The sequence below is a fragment of the Thermobia domestica genome, chromosome 7, assembly GCF_964235325.1.
Source record: "Thermobia domestica chromosome 7, izTheDome1.hap1.1, whole genome shotgun sequence".
NCBI classification, from domain to species: Eukaryota; Metazoa; Arthropoda; class Insecta; order Zygentoma; family Lepismatidae; genus Thermobia; species Thermobia domestica.
Window position 1 is genome coordinate 289,091,565 of NC_137460.1, and position 17,256 is coordinate 289,108,820.

The 17,256-nt window shown below is 33.3% G+C and overlaps 1 protein-coding gene across 9 annotated transcripts in view; it reads right to left on the reverse strand.

The window, feature by feature from the left end:
• LOC145691015 (uncharacterized) overlaps window positions 1-17,256 on the reverse strand; it is a 220,959-nt gene that overhangs the window by 98,007 nt on the left and 105,696 nt on the right. For 4 of the 9 annotated variants that reach the window (XR_014132322.1, XR_014132323.1, XM_081766533.1 and 1 more), the window contains exon 4: window positions 6,634-6,864. The exons of 4 other annotated variants lie outside the window; for them this stretch is intronic. Coding sequence is in view for 2 of the 5 variants with exons in the window: in XM_081766533.1 (XP_081622659.1) it covers window positions 6,634-6,864 (231 nt within the window). In the remaining 3 variants the exon portion in view is untranslated. Of the gene's footprint in view, window positions 1-6,633; window positions 6,865-17,256 lie in introns of those variants that run through there. One more of the 9 variants, XR_014132327.1, reaches the window with a different exon arrangement.

A 17,256-nucleotide genomic window follows, 5' to 3' on the forward strand; every position in this document is an offset into this window, starting at 1 on the left:
ACAGAAATCAGTACGGAGCATACGTTATCTGTATGTTACATAGGCTACGTCATGCATGTTACATGTTACGTCATGCCGCTGCAGGTTGTCTGATATCTAACAGTCTTCCTTATATTACATGCATATACAGTATGGCGCTAAATTCGTTGTACAAAAGCGGAGGAGTGATTCCTGAGAGTAAAACAAACAAAAAAGTTCCAATAAACATAGGGCGAAAACCCCATCATTTACGTGTTATAGGCTGCCGAAAACATGAATTCTAAAGGTCCATAGCTCCAAAACTATGGGATCTACTGTAGTCGGGTCGAGACTTCACTTAGGAACTGGTATGTGCTCTATCCAAAAATACATGTTTTAGAATCCTAAGGTACTCACGCAACAATTTTTACGGAGGTAGTTGGAGAGTACTTTATATCATAGGCCCGTAGTCAAACTCCCTCTATAAAAATTGTTGTGGAAGCACCTCAGGATTCTGAAACACGCATTTTTGAATAGGGCACATACTAGTTCCTAAGTGAAGTCTTGACCCGACCAAGGTAGGTCCCATAGTTTTGGAGTTATGAAACTCTAAAATTCATTTTTTTCATGATTTCGGCAGCCTATAACACGTAAACGATGGGGTTTTCGCCCTACGTTTATTGCAACTTTTTCGTTTGTTTTACTCCCAGGAATCACTCCTCTGCTTTTGTACAACGAATTTAGCGCCATACTGTATGTATGTTACCTTCATCTAGAACGAAATACTTTGGATAGATTATTAATTACCTGTACCTTGGGCAGAAGGTGCTCATACATGTGCACTATACTTAATAGAATGTTAATTTAATATTAACAAAAGAAGAATGTTTTTAATATCTGTAAGAGATATAGATAGTGTTATGTAGTTAGTTGCTATGTAATTGTTTATGGATACCTAATCATCTTGTATGTGTGCATGACAATTTGAATGAAAATACATAAAAGTGTATCAACTAATAAACCATTTGATACCGTTCATCGACTTTATAATTTTGATAGAAAAGGTGAGAATAATAATATGTATAATTATTAAAGATATTTTTACATGCAAACTATTACTACCACTCGAGATTCCTATATCATCGATCGAACCAGGTTAACGACTACCCTTGGTGAGTCGTTATAAAAATTTTGGTTTACCTCACCCGGGACTTGCTGTAAATTCATATCCCGAAGCAAAGTAAGGGTGAATTTACTTTTGTAATAAAGTTAATGAATACAAATTTCACCAGACTAAGAAGTGGTAGAATAATTATAAGAAAAATGAACGGTGAGGCAATTGAGAAAGAATCCAATAATAGTGACGACGGTGAACATAGTGTAGCACCAGGAATGACATCAGAAGACCGAATCTTGCTAGCCTTACAGCGACAATTGATTCAGATGTCTACCGAATTAAAGCAGACGATAGAGCAGAAGTCCGAAGAATCCAACAAGCAATGCGAAGAATTGAAGCAGACGATAGAGCAGAAGTCCGAAGAATCCAATAAGCAATACGAAGAATTGAAGCAGACGATAGAGCATAAATCCGATGAATCTAACAAACAATATGAGGAATTAAGTAGACGAATGGAACAGAAGTCAGATGAAACGAAACAGTCAATTGTCCAGGCGATGAATGACATCACCTCGCAGTTCGAGGAAAAGTTAAAAAGAATATCCGAGGATTGTCAGGATAAGCACAACCACCAAATCCAAGAAATCAGTGGTGTAAAAAAGGATTTAGAAGTAACAGAATCTTCTGTTCAACAGCAAAAGATTCAGGTCATCAATAATTCTAACAACATACGTGCAAATACGCAATTGATAGCTACTCTACAGGAAGAAATTAGAACGCTACAGGTTAAGGACAACACATACCACAATAATATGGGTAGTGATCGCTTGGAGTTTCCCCAATCACCAGAGATGGCTTCGCCTTCACCTGTGTCTGATGAGGATATTATTTTGGAAGAAATTCATCCGAAGAGGACAGATGGGCGGAAAAGGGATGGTGCAACGACACATCACGTCATGGATAGGAATTGTCACCCAATAAGTACACGGAATGATAAAAGGAAGGTAAAGTTAAATGTTAAGATGAGTGAAATACGGGCTATGAGTAAATTCAGTGGTAAATGTAATGAAAACGCTACTTCTTTCCTGGAAAAATTTCAGGACGAATGCAATATAATGTGTATAGATAGATCACAATATATGAAATTAATCCCTCATGTATTACTCCCACCATGTTCTTTATGGTTTAAAGCAGTACGTGATCACATCAATACATATGAGGAATTTAAGGCGGCACTGATCGCCAATTATGAAAATGACTTTTTGCTTGCAAATCGAGATGCCACCATTAGAAATCAACATTTCAATCCTCGTTTGCACAAATCTGTTGTTGAGTTTGTTGTAAATACATACAACGAATTAAAAGTCGTTAATCCATTGCAATCGGAATCTAGAATAATAGCATCGATTCGAAATTTGCTCCCATTTAAGTTACAACAGATCTTGTTTTCTACACAATGTATGAGTTTCAATCATTTATTAATGCTTGTCCAATGCTATGAAACTCAATACCATGCTTTGAATCAACAAGTAGGAGTGGGTAAAAATAAGAATAATTCAGATCATTTTGTACCTGTTCGGAATCTAAATATCCGAAGTGTGAATGATACGGAACACAACCTAAGCCGAGTAAATTCTAGTAATCAAAACGAGCAAAATAGGCAAAGTTATGTAGGGAATCAGCCTAACCTAATTAATCGTGGTAATCCTGATGTCAGGTCACCCAACAGAAGTAGACATAAAAACAATCGAGATATAGGGCGAAATTACAGGAATACAACAAGCTACATGGATAGACGTAATTGGAGGTCAAGAGATGGCACTTCGTATCAAAATCAGAATCACGATGAAATACATGTACAACATATTGTGGAACCTAATCATGATTGTGCAGTACAATGTACTTTATTAGAATCATATGCAAGTACGAATGTAAGCTGATTACCGTTAATGAAATTAGGTTAAACCCATATCAGTTATAGATTCTTGTGAACTTTTATTTTCAATTTTATGAGTTAATGTTGATAATGAAAACGACTCTTATGAATACTTGAAGTGCTTAAATATAGTTTTAGATAGACTGGAAAGTTAATTTTCAAATGATTTTTATTTTTTTCTTGTTAATGTGAAGAATTATAATTCGATTTGTGATTGATTAAAAGCAAAGGTTATTTATATTATATGGATCTGTGTTGAGAATTTGTTGTCAAAGATTATGTTAAGAATAAGGTTCATTCTATTAAGCTATTTATCCGACGACTGTCTTTATGCGCTACCTTACATATTATTCGAACAAGATTCTTCTTTATTATGACATCTTAGTGCTACGATGTATACATTAAAATCACCATCTAACTTATTTGTTATTCAATGCGTCCTGAAAGATCAAACATTATTTGTAACATCACCGTTTTAATAATGATTGAAACTATTAATCATGGTAATTTGGGTTTCACCCTCGTTAATTATATTAATAAGCGTCGACGTTTTTAATAATAAAGAATAAATATTAATGTAATAAAAGATAAATGATAATGGAATAAAAGATTTATTGTGAATGTATTTATAGGAATGAAAATAAATAACATTATATATACGAGGGTTGATCAAAATGTAACGGATGTAATCAATGGAAGACCATTATTGTAAACGGACCAGTGGTTCTTGAAGATAAACGCCAAGCTCGCTTATGACATTTATATTCAGTCCAATTGTCGGGCGACATTTTATAGAACGAAATACTTTGGATAGATTATTAATTACCTGTACCTTGGGCAGAAAGTGCTCATACATGTGCACTATACTTAATAGAATGTTAATTTAATATTAACAAAAGAAGAATGTTTTTAATATCTGTAAGAGATATAGATAGTGTTATGTAGTTAGTTGCTATGTAATTGTTTATGGATACCTAATCATCTTGTATGTGTGCATGGCAATTTGAATGAAAATACATAAAAGTGTATCAACTAATAAACCATTTGATACCGTTCATCGACTTTATAATTTTGATAGAAAAGGTGAGAATAATAATATGTATAATTATTAAAGATATTTTTACATGCAAACTATTACTACCACTCGAGATTCCTATATCATCGATCGAACCAGGTTAATGACTACCCTTGGTGAGTCGTTATACATCAGCTATATGTTATCTACGTCCATTTGTATGTGAGATCCTGACTTGTATATTGTTTCATATGGAAGGTACGTATAGATGGAACACTTATAAAGAAAGAATTATAAAACATGCATTTTCAGTTATACGTCTGTTGTACGTTAGTCCGAAAACTACAGGATTTACAAATGTAACATACGATTTTACGTACGCACATACGATTTTTTTCTGTGTAGGAGAATTAAAGAATTGGAGAAAAGAAAATTAATAAGAGGAATTCATAGTGATATATGAAACAAACGAACGTGAAATAATGAAAAAAAAAATTATCTGAGCTTACTTCTCGGAAAGAGACTAGTAACGTTATGTCCTCAAGCTAGTAAAAGCCGTTGATGGTAAGGAATATAATTATGAAATTCAGTACATGAAATATGTTGGTAATAATATATTCTTTCGGCTCTCAAAGCCAGATATTTTGTGGCTCAAAAGAGGAGATACTGTAGCTTTCAGTATACCTGGACCCCATCATGTAAGTAGGATAAGAGCTCTTGACCAAAAAAAAAAAAAAGTGAAATACTAGTAAACATTTTCTTTCTATAATTTTATACTAAATTTTTCACAATTTCCTCTAAATTTACATAATCTGTATTTGTCCTCCATGAAACAAGAAAAAAGCATATAAGGGAAAATATTTTAATAAGGGAGAAAATGCTATTTCTCCCCCCCCCCCTAATGTTTAATTTTTCAAAATAAAGTATATACTTTGGCAATGACTGCAAATCATCAGACAGCGTTATAATTCAAAATATTTTAGAGAAATCATTGATATTGATTTCCTATAACTACTTGCTAATTTTTGTCATTATCGTCACGGTTTTATATTTCTTCATAATAATTGATGTATTAGAATTTTGTTTCATCTCTCATGTTTATTAGGTCTATTGTAATCCATTTATTAATAATATAAACAATTTAAGAGAAAACACTAAATGAAGTACTAATCTAATACTGGAAAATGCAGAAATTGACTTCTATAACATAGGGGTATCAGCGGAATATCTGCTTATTATTAAAGTAAGTAATAATTTAACACAATTATTCCGTAATACATCAAACCTGGTCCTATATTTTATATTTACAACCTTACTGTACTTGAAATGTATTTACCTTAAATGTAAAATTTTACATCATCATCACTCTGACGGTAATGATATAACGTTGTAATCACGACAAATGTAATTGAAAACACAGTTCATGTACAAGCCAATTGGTATTGCTTACAAAGACATTTCCACAGAATGGGATTAATTTGAAGATGAAGACCTCTTATCCTATTTACATGCTGGGGTTTAGGTACGTTGAGAGCCACAATATCTCATCTTTCATACCACAAAATATCTGGCTTTGAGGGCCGAAAGAATCTATTATTATCAACATATTTCATATACTAAATTTCATAATTATATTACTTATCATCAACGGCTTTTACTAGTTTGAGGACATAACGTTACTCTTTTCGAGGATTAAGCTCAGATAAATTTCCCTCTTTCTCATTACTCCAAGTTGATAACGTTTCTTGTATCTCTATGCTTTCCTCTTCTTAATTTTCAGTTCTCTAATTCTCCTATATGGAGCGGCTGTGGCTCTCTTTAGATGTTGCTTTCCGCGTCTTCTTTGAGAACACTGATCGCTGGAAAGAACGAACGAAATTGAAATTATAATATAAATAATACAGAACGAAAATAATTTCTGACTACTTTTACCTGAAGATATACTTTTTGCTAACATTCTTTTTGTCACTAAAAGTAAAGAAAAACAAACTAAATATTGTCCCGCCTTCTAATGAATCTAACACAACTACTACGTTTGAGTGATATTGCACTTAGTTTCAATGATTCATTGTTGAACTATTTAAATACCAGTATTAACTAATTGTCATTAATTATCTAATCATATATATCAAATGTACCCTATTCTACAACCTCTAGTTCCAACCCCTTAGAAACTGAAATTTTGGAAACTTTGAAGAGAGTATGTCTTAATTTTAAGAGATTTGTTATTTGAATCTGCAAAGTTGCCGGTTAGAATATTTAAATTCCTGTTCTTATCTCTAGCCCCCTTAGTAAATTTACAATTACTCAGAGATTATATGTACCAGGAAGAAAGAACAATATATTTCCAAGGTATGATTAGGGAACTTCAAAAAGCATTAGGCAATTAGTTAATTAAGGCAACATATCGATCATTACTTTCAACTATTTTTTTTCTACAAGCACGACGAACAGGAGCAAACATACATTTTCTCATAGAGCTATTTATTAGCACTTTCCACCCAACCGAAATAACTAGACTGCAATAGAACAAGACAATTAAGTAGCAAGAGGAGTATGCTAAACTGATTACAGGTATCTCTATTTCTTCTAGCATGTGTAACTTACCTACGTTCTGTTGATGGAGATGCCGGCGTTTCTCTAATGGCAGTTGACAAATTTTTGTCTTTCGTTCTTTTTCTTCTTTGGTTCTCTGTCTTATGTTTTAGTTGCTTTCTTTCCTCTTTTGGACTTCTATCTACTGGCTGCAGTTTCCTTTTCCTTAATCTTTCTCTGTATCTACTTCTTTCTTCCTCTATGCACTCTCGCCATTTTATTCGATCTTCCTTTAATTTTGTCCTGTAATGAGCAATCCTCTCTTTAAATAGTAAATGCTTGAGATGGCATTATATTGTAAGAAACTATTATTACACTTTAAGAATTAAATATAAACTTGCTACAGAATTATTCATTCACTAAACGAAATAAGCACATGTCAAATATTTAACCAATGAAGACAATATAGAACACTTATCAAATGTACAGCCTGCACTTATATATCGATGGTAGTTTCCAACAAGCATTTGCTATTACTTTTTAATGTTAGTTGCTCAATAACCCGTGCTTAATTCATAAACACCGTTATTAATAGCCTTAATAGCTTCAATTAAAATTATCTTCTTCTTCCTCATATAAAAATATGACCTGCATTGTTTGTACTATTCTTTGAAAAAGAAAAAACGAACTAGAAGAAATGCCAAGGCTTTAGATAACTGTTCCACTATTTATGTAACATTAAGAATTTTAATGCATTTTTAATTACAACGGACAACCTATCACCCTCACATCATATAAATAACTTTAACATTTCCAATGCAAATTAACTTTACCTAACCTGAAGTCAGTAATATATGTGGTGGACCAGTTTCCCAAATCCTTCAGAGCAAATATTAATACAGTTCAATCATGTATGGTTCAATAGTTATTACAGCACTTCTATCTCATTGCCTCAACGTAAAAGGACGCTATAGTAGTGACTATGATCGTAATGGCAAAATGGCGATAAATCCTTATTGACATTGTTAATCGCCAACTCACAAATACGGAATTCGTTATATAAATATAGTATTAGAGCAGACAATAAACATCGTAAACAAATTTAAAACCAGGCATTGCTATAAAAAAAAAAAAAAACGTGTGGTGGTAATGATGTTGAATAAATATACTTACCCTAACACACAAGTTTGAAGAGCACTAAATCTTCAACAACACAAAATATATGACCCGTTGCATTCCTTACAAACAACTAGAATCTCAAATCGTTCTTCTCTTTTTCTTCAGTGTTGCCTATTTGCAACTTGTTATGGTAATGACATACTAAGCTGGAGAGAGAGGTTTAAGAAATAATAAACAAAATGGAAGCTGTCATGTTCTATTCTTCGGTGCTCCAGAGAATAATGTAGACACCCATAAATCTGTGCATTATTTTAAAAAAATAAGAGCAACACAGTCATAAAATAACTGGATACTCTAAGAAATTGTTAGTGGGGACGCTATGGTTAATAGTATTTGAGTAGATTGTTTTGGAAAAACAGAAAACAGTTGCAGATGTAAAAATCATATTGTTACATATGTAAAATTTCACAGGAATATGAAAACAAAAATATAAACTTATTTGTAGAAACTACCATAAAAACTTGATGAGACACGTTTTCCCCCTAATCAACTGTATTCACCCGTGAACTCTTCCATGCAAGTATTATACTACGATTATGTGACTAAATAGAAATCATACGGAGAATACTTCTCCTACTTTTGGGGTCTTGAGCGTGTAGAAACATGAATAAAGGTTATAATGTTAACTCCCACTCCTTAGGAATCAATAAACTGTGAGAAGAGAATACAGGCTTAAGCCTTCACTTTACACTTGTATGAGAATTTTTTAATAAGATAATCAGGGAACTATATTGATGTTGGAGTTGGAGGACCGATAATGTGTGCAGAAATGTAACCAAATGGTAAACTTAGGTAAGAAAGGGAATTAAGGGTAACCAGAACAGTGAACAATGCATGAAGAAATCAGGGGCGTCATTTAGGGGGGGCAGGAGGGGGCAATTGCCCCCCCCCAAGAGTTTGAAGAATACATGTACTTTAATAGATTGCCTACTAATATACTAGTACAAAACGTGAAAGTCTTATGTCGGTGGTGCTCTTGCCCCCCCTAAGCAAAGTCTGAAATGACGCCCCTGGAAGAAATGTCCTTTAATGTATTTGTTACGAAGAACCAGCTCCATGTTCTTCAGTATGTATACAAGTGTTTTTGATTGAAAGGAAGCGTAATAACTTAATTGCACATATTGATATGGGAACATTTTATTGAACTTGTCAAGTTAAAATTTTTGAAGCTATGACTTTATTACATGCATATGCCGCCGTTGTAAAATTAAAAAATATGGGTAAAGAATATCTTACTTTCAGTTTAAATAATAAAAAATTGTTAAAGTTATGTAAAGATCGTCTATTTGTTAACTTAATAAATAAAAAATAATGAATGTACAGCTCTTTGGAGAAGTTAAAAATAAAATTGCGTATTTATATAATCCTATTCTAATTGTGATAGAAACCGAAGGTTTGCGTGGACACTTTGCAGAAACTATTTGTTACTAAAAACGTGAATAACAGATGTATAGAAGAGTTTCCTTCGTAATATTCAGAGTCATAGACTACATCTGTTTTAGACAATAATAAGGAAGGAATGAAAACAAGTTATACTTGCAATCCCTTTAAGAAAGAAAGAAAAGAAAATGTAATTTTCTTATCTCAGTTGAAAGGGAACCTTATATCTCTGCTATTTTTTTTCGCTGCATAAAGCACACATTTTTTAAAGTTCCGACCCGTGCCTTCATACACACTTCTTACTTAACTGAATATCAAGAAAAACTGACGAAAAATAAAGAAATGTCTCTTTACCTCTCACCCAATATTATCAAATACCCTTTATGTAACTTTAGAACGAAACTCAAAACTCCCGTGTTGATGTACGTATATGACAGCTAACCTATATATACTGAATAGGAAGGCCGAAGAATTATACTTTTAACTTGTGTGGTGGACACTTCAAAACTGTTCTTAGTGTGTGTAAATATTTTAGAAGAATTAATTTGACTCGCAAGTATATTGTTTTATTTTCACCTTTTCTGTTAATTAAAATTGTGTTTAATTAAAATTGCACTAATTTTTTATTATGTTTAAGTCTTATATCTATTTTCTTTTTCTATTCTTATGCCGAAAACAGGATTATTTTCCAGCTTGAAGAAAGCTTTTTGAACATCATTCTTTGCTTGTGACCGAATTTCTGTATTTTAATATATGTACTTCTTTAACCATGTTGATTATTTAAATTTTAACAATTATGTACCTTTTTCAGTTCAAGACCTTATGATGGAACTTCAGATTTTGATAGCTGTATCTTAAAGTGTTGGTTAATAATCTTAGAAATTTATTATTTATATAATTATCTGGAGCTAATGGTAGATCTGAATGCTGTTTACAAAATTCTTTTGGATATTCTAAATCAACGTTTAGTATATATCCAATATCAGAATCATCTTCTGTTTGTAATATTCTATTCAACGAATATTTCTCTTTTGCGCTAACAACATATTTCCATTTAAATTCTCCACAAGGCATCCATATTCATTATTTGCATTCATGTACATTTGCATATACGTATTTCTTTTTAGGATTATGATTTTCTACATATTTATTACTTATTACTGCACATCTATTTGAACATTGAAATATTCCATCTCCATTTTCTATAAAAAGCAATTTGTCGTAATCAGTTAATAATTCTGATTTTTTAAAATTTTTAACATTGCATCTCAGAAAAATCCAGGGCCAGTGAAATGCCATTCTACATACAACTGATATTTATATCTGAAATTTTCAATATCTGCTAATTGAAACACTTTTATTTTATTAAAATATTGAGTATATTCTTTTAAGGTTTTTCACTTGAATACTTTACAGATTAGTATATGATTATAATCCTCATCATTTATCTCTTCTCCTGTTAATCTACTCTTAAACTTGTCTCTGGATAGCGGAACAGGTTCTTTTAATTTTTCATGTGAATCAACATAAACAAATGTATACATTTTTCTTACTGATCAATTACATTAGTAGGAAAGAATTTCAATTCGACATTGTTCTAGTTGTAGCTTTTTGCTAATACTGCTAAATTTGTTGATAAGAATCTAAATGAGTTAATAAATCTTAATTTAATTTTTCTTTAAGTAGTAGAAAATGGATCGATCTGGGCCATATTAGAACATACTTGCTCAACTCAGGAGCCCCTGGGAAATCGAGCACCTTGAACCGTCGACCCACGGTTTTTTACGACCTTCATTTTAGGGGTGTATTTGTTCCCTTTTATGAACACTTTTTAGGGGGTGTACTCGTTCTCTTTTACGACCTCCATTTTAGGGGTGTATTCATTCCCTTTTATGGGCATATTTTCCAACCCCTATTTTAACATAGCAGAAATTACATAAGATTCGTTCTTTTTTTCAACACCTATTTTACCATAGCAGATAAAACATAAAACTACGTAACATAGCAGGGATGTATTCGTTTCCACCCCTAATTGAACATAGCATAGATTTAGACTCGTTCCCTTTTATGAGCTTATTTTCCAACCCTTATTTTAACAGTGTATTTGTTCCCTTTTATGAGCACTTTTTTAGGGGGTGTACTCGTTCTCTTTTGTGATCACTTTTTCAACCCCTATTTGAATATAGCAGATAACACATAAGATTCATTCCCTTTTGTGAGCATTTTTTTAACCCCAGACGCTGAATACCTATGTAACATAGCAAAGGGGATGTATATAAGACACAATTGTATTTGTTTCAACCCTTATTTTAACATAGCAAAGACTATGAGCACATAGCAGAACATAAGACTACGTAACATAGCAAAGATAGTACCTTTTTCGGGGTGTATTCGTTCTCTTTTATGACCACTTATTCCACCCCCTACGAACACATAGCAGAGCAGAGAATACATAAGATTCGTTCACTTTTTCAACCCCTATTTTACCATAGCACATATTACATAAGACTACGTAACATAGCAGGGGTGTCGAACACCCTGAACCGTCCACCCACGGTCTACAGGGGGTGTATTCATTTTTTCCACCCTAATTCAACATAGTAGAGATGTATTCGTTCTCTTTTTCAACCCCTATTTGAACATAGCAGAGATTATTTTCTTTTACGAAGAGACAATATTTAAAGATTGCAAAGGAATGCAGACTTCCGTGTTTTGTTATCAGTTACATAATAACTTCCGCCCTCATTACGTCATTGTGCTAGTGAGTACAGCCTGGTGTATTTTCTCTTTTTCTTTTCGATCTTGTATTCCATTTTCTTTTTTTAAATTTACAAATAAATGATATTCACTTTCAGTGCATTAAAAAATTTGCCTTTCATTTTATTTTTAACTCTGCCACTTGCATTTACATCTTTTTGGTCTTTAAGTTGATTTTGAGTTTAACGTCCCTTTCAGCAGCAAGGCTATATGAGACGGGACCTACTGATTAATGTGGAATCCGAACATGAGCTCCCGCCGGGAATCGAACCAGGATCTCCCACGCCGAAGGCGCGTACACTAATCTTTTCAGGTCTTTGTATCCTACAGTGTTTTGTATTTTAAATCTTTTAAATGTTTTAAATTACGTTTCTTTCAATTCAACTTTTAGTTAAGATCTTTTGGTTTTGTTTCTTCACATATACTTATTCTTATATTTTAAACGAAAATATTGGGTACACTTTAATCTGCTCTGCTGGTCCTCGTGTTCTTTAATACGGTCAATCAATTTTGCTTTCCTTAATCTGGAATAACCTTTTATCCCCTTCTCTTTATATACATACATACATATTATATATATATATATAAATTCTATTACGGTATATTTACATAAGCTTTTCATGTTACTATTTTCTAGTTTCATCGTTTCATTTGATTTATTTTTTTACATACATTATTAAAACTCGTCTCTTATTGTGGAGAAATTTTTTTTAACACTATTACAACAGCTAATATTTATACGACCTGCAAAAATCCTTGTTTATTATCATGTTGTATTAGAAGTTCGACTTTCCTGGTGGGACCTTATATGGTTCAGACTCCACGTTAAGCTGTAGATCCACGTCTCATATAGCAGTGGTGCCCACCCCCTCATGTCCATGACGCATCCCCCCTCAATTGCCTATCCGTAGGTGTTCTTCCATGAAAAAAAAACTTTTCGATTAACTTTTACACCCTCTCAAACATATTTATATAGATTTTTAACCCCCCCCCCCAAATATTTCAATGATGAAGTTTGCGTCATAGCCCCCCATTGTGGGCACCCCTGCATATAGCCTCGCTGCTGAAAGGGGCGCTAAACGCCTAACAATAAATGAATCTCTCAGCCTTGGTGTAAAATTATTTCTATTGAGCACTGATGACACGATAAGCAATTATTGCAATACTGACTTACCATGACACTTCCTTAGTTTCTTCAGTAGATAATCTAGGTAGAACTTTTCTTCATCATCTTCTACGGTAAGAATAACTTGTGGCTCAGCTAATATTGTTGGATGCATAGCTCGAAGATGCCTTTCCATAGACTGCTAGTACTTCCGGTCGATTCAAAATTTGTCTCACACTAAACCATCCAGTTGTAAATTTCCGAAAGTACTTCCAAATTATATTCTGTCCATAACAAAATGCAACTGTACTCTATGCTCACCAATAATAACAACGCTAGAGGAGTAAAAGGACAAGCGCCTCCAGGTGGCATCGTCCACCCCTGACTCCCCCCCCTTCCAAACATGTATGTAGTTCAAGTAACATAAAAGTATTATTTTCGGTACACACACAAAAAAAACTCCCCCCAAATGTCTTTGCTCCACCCTTGCCCCGACTTGGAACTAAAGTTGGCGTCGTCACTGTTCGCCAACGGTAACAAACGGTTTATGGAAATGTTTGTTCGTACTACATGAACTTAGATCTACATGTAGTTTCTACAGTGTTTTCAAGTTACTGTAAACAGAGTCCAGTGAATTTCAGTGTTTGCTACAATTTGATTTTATCGACTAAACAAAACCAACGTGAAATCAAGTGTTTTTATTTACAATCACTACCAACAAGTTGGAACAACAAAGAAAATGTTCAAGGTCGTGTTTCTCGTGATCTCCCAGTGTCTTCTGTGGAGAATACTCCGTTTTCTAGACCCCCAATAGCGAAAGCAAGGCAAACGAACTTATTTTCAGTAACCAAACTGCGTTTCTCTCTTTCTTTCTTGTTAATGTGAAACTACTGCAGATTGCCATATTTTGTGACAGGACTACAATTACCTGCTTTTTATCAGCAATGATCATAATAATGCAGTGTCGAAGCGTACTATGAGGCTCTGAAGCAGAGCCTACCCTGTTTCCTACAGTATATTCTTTATCTTTTATTTCTTATAACATAAGGTCAATACTTCAATATTTCGTGTTTTTCGGTAACAAAATAGTAAGTTGGAAACACTCGGAGAGCTTTCCGTCTTAGTTCCACTAGCTCGCTAGACAGGCTTACGAGCTATGCTGCTCAGGGAGCGAAGCTATTATCGCTGGGGATTGCATGTATTCTTGCGACCAGGCACGTAGCCAAGGGCGGCCCAGACCCCCCCCCTTCGAAACCAGAAATGAAAAATTAAGAAAGAATGAAAGAAAAAGAAACGAGAGAAAAAAGAATCAGTGTTAAAAATGAAAAAGCTACAGCAACATTTTGGTTACTCTTTCTTATGAGGAAATTTGAAATTTCTAGAAAAGTTCTCAGAATTTCTGTTATTAGTCAGGAAATTTCAAGCTTTCGAAAGCATAGTGCCGTTCTGTAACAGTGTGGGAATTTTTTATCACCATTTTCGTCGTCACTTCTCTGCAGAATCAAACATGTTACTTTATAAACAGTTTTCTACTGCTCCTTGAACCTGTCATTTGGAACAGACAGTACAGTTTGACGGAATATTGAAAACAAAAAAGTTATGTGGAAAGAAATTATGTTATCATTTGATTCAACACAGAAAGGAACGCAGATATTGTAAAATACGTATTTTACAAGACATTATTGGATATACCTTTCTATAAAAGTGGATATTTACTTTTTTACTTTTTATAATAGTTGAGATCATAATGAAATGAAAATTGTTATATTTGAATGAACAGATGAAGATACGTAGATATGTTAAAATCTTTTTTAAAAAAAAAAATCTCGAGATTTCTTCATAGTTCGTTATTAAAATACTTACTAACATGGGCGCCGACTACGTGGGTACTCCAGGCGCACCCACAACATTTTTAGTTTGATAGAAACAATATAAAATAAATATTTCTCACTCGCCATTATCAAAAAATAATAAGCAATTTCAAGCTTTCGAAAGCATAGTGCCGTTCTGTAACAGTGTGGGAATTTTTTATCACCATTTTCGTCGTCACTTCTCTGCAGAATCAAACATGTTACTTTATAAACAGTTTTCTACTGCTCCTTGAACCTGTCATTTGGAACAGACAGTACAGTTTGACGGAATATTGAAAACAAAAAAGTTATGTAGAAAGAAATTATGTTATCATTTGATTCAACACAGAAAGGAACGCAGATATTGTAAAATACGTATTTTACAAGACATTATTGGATATACCTTTCTATAAAAGTGGATATTTACTTTTTTACTTTTTATAATAGTTGAGATCATAATGAAATGAAAATTGTTATATTTGAATGAACAGATGAAGATACGTAGATATGTTAAAATCTTTTTTTAAAAAAAAAATCTCGAGATTTCTTCATAGTTCGTTATTAAAATACTTACTAACATGGGCGCCGACTACGTGGGTACTCCAGGCGCACCCACAACATTTTTAGTTTGATAGAAACAATATAAAATAAATATTTCTCACTCGCCATTATCAAAAAATAATAAGCAATTAAAACATTGGGATGGAAGTTAAAATTTCTAACCTCTAAAACAATTTTTTTTTTGTTTGTTTGTTTCAAATGTGACTATGAAAAGGCAGCCAAGAACCATCTTGCCCTTTTCTTTGCTTTTCTCTGGCCTAGTCAAAGGCAGTCCCCACAATAATAATAAAAAAATGAAACTATATTGTGAATATAATCGAGCACAGCCCTTTATGACAGTGTTCATAAAAGATCTTAACTGAAAGGAAATCAATCAAAAAATATCAACACTCTCCTAAAAACATATAGCACATCTCCCCATTGATATGTACCAACATAAATTTAGGAAAGTCAGTGCCGCTGCTTACTAATTTATCTCCAGTTTGTTGTCCTAACAAACAAATATGTTGCCAGTAAAATAGTTTACAATGATTGAGTTTCTGGTGTGATGACCACAGTATTTCATGTCACGGACCAGACCCCCCCCCCATCCTGGCTACGTGCCTGTTGAGACGTTGCGAAGGCTCGTCTCTTGGAGTTTAGTTTTAGCGTTGGAGGCATCTTTCATTGCTAATATGTTATAAAATAATTTGCTTAACACAGCAAGAAGTTTCTATATACGATTAGTACTTCTATTAGTGACAACTTGTTTGATTTAGGTATATACTATCAGGAGTTATTCAAAGTAGCTGTTTTTTTCCTACATGAGGCCTGGTCCATGATAGTTTGTAGAATATAGTCTGATACGTTAAACGTATGTATAAATTTACCAAACGCTACCGTACAGGATAAAATAATAATATTTGTGTGTAATTTTGGTTGAGTTTTCCATTTCATAGAATCGGTGGGATATTTACGGTTTTGTTTCGGCAGGTTTTGCTAACTTTATTTCTGGAAATTTCAAAATTCTGCAGTATATGTAAAACAATAAAAAGTTGCCATTAAATTTCGGAAGAATGTATACTTACTTTTACTCTCCCTCCATTTTCAAACATGCACGGAATAAAAACAGCAAGCGAGGAGGAATTCTATCTCCCCTGCGAATCCCAGGCAGAAGAAAATATGAACTACACTTCAAAGTATTTGTAGTGGAACTAAATGGGAATATCCCATTAATATATATTGCGTGTTCTTCTTATGCAAATATTTGTATAATAATAATAATAATAATAATAATAATAATAATAATAATAAGACTACTTTCCGCTGTAGAACTCTTGTCATTTAAGCAAACATTTCATAACCATAGGAAAACGCTACTAGTATACCAAGGCGAAAACTTTAAAATGAAAATACTGTAGTTTTAGGAGAGTAGGACTCCCACGAATTTGCAACCCTGATTGTAGCGCTTTGTTTAAGAATGCGCGCGAAGTAGGCGTACGTGTGGCCTGTGTGTTTATATTTTCGTAAATAATTCAGGATTATTCGTTCTTGTAGTGTCATCAGAATGCCCGAGTGGACAGAAAATGGTATTTTCTTTTGCGAAATCTATTTTCTCAATGTTCATTTGAAAATAAGTGCGTTATTAAAGAGCGTAGACCAGCACCGAAACTAAGCATTGGGGGAAAGATGGTACCAAGGTAAGAAAATTTTGTTGACAAGCAGAACAAGGAGCTGATATATATAAGGATACAAATTCACCAACATATGATACGACGCTGTCGAAGATGGACTCAGTGAACTTATAACGTAAGATTTTGCTTATATAAATATTTATTCTTTCTTGTTAAATTAAACTACCATGTGTACATGCACATAAATTTA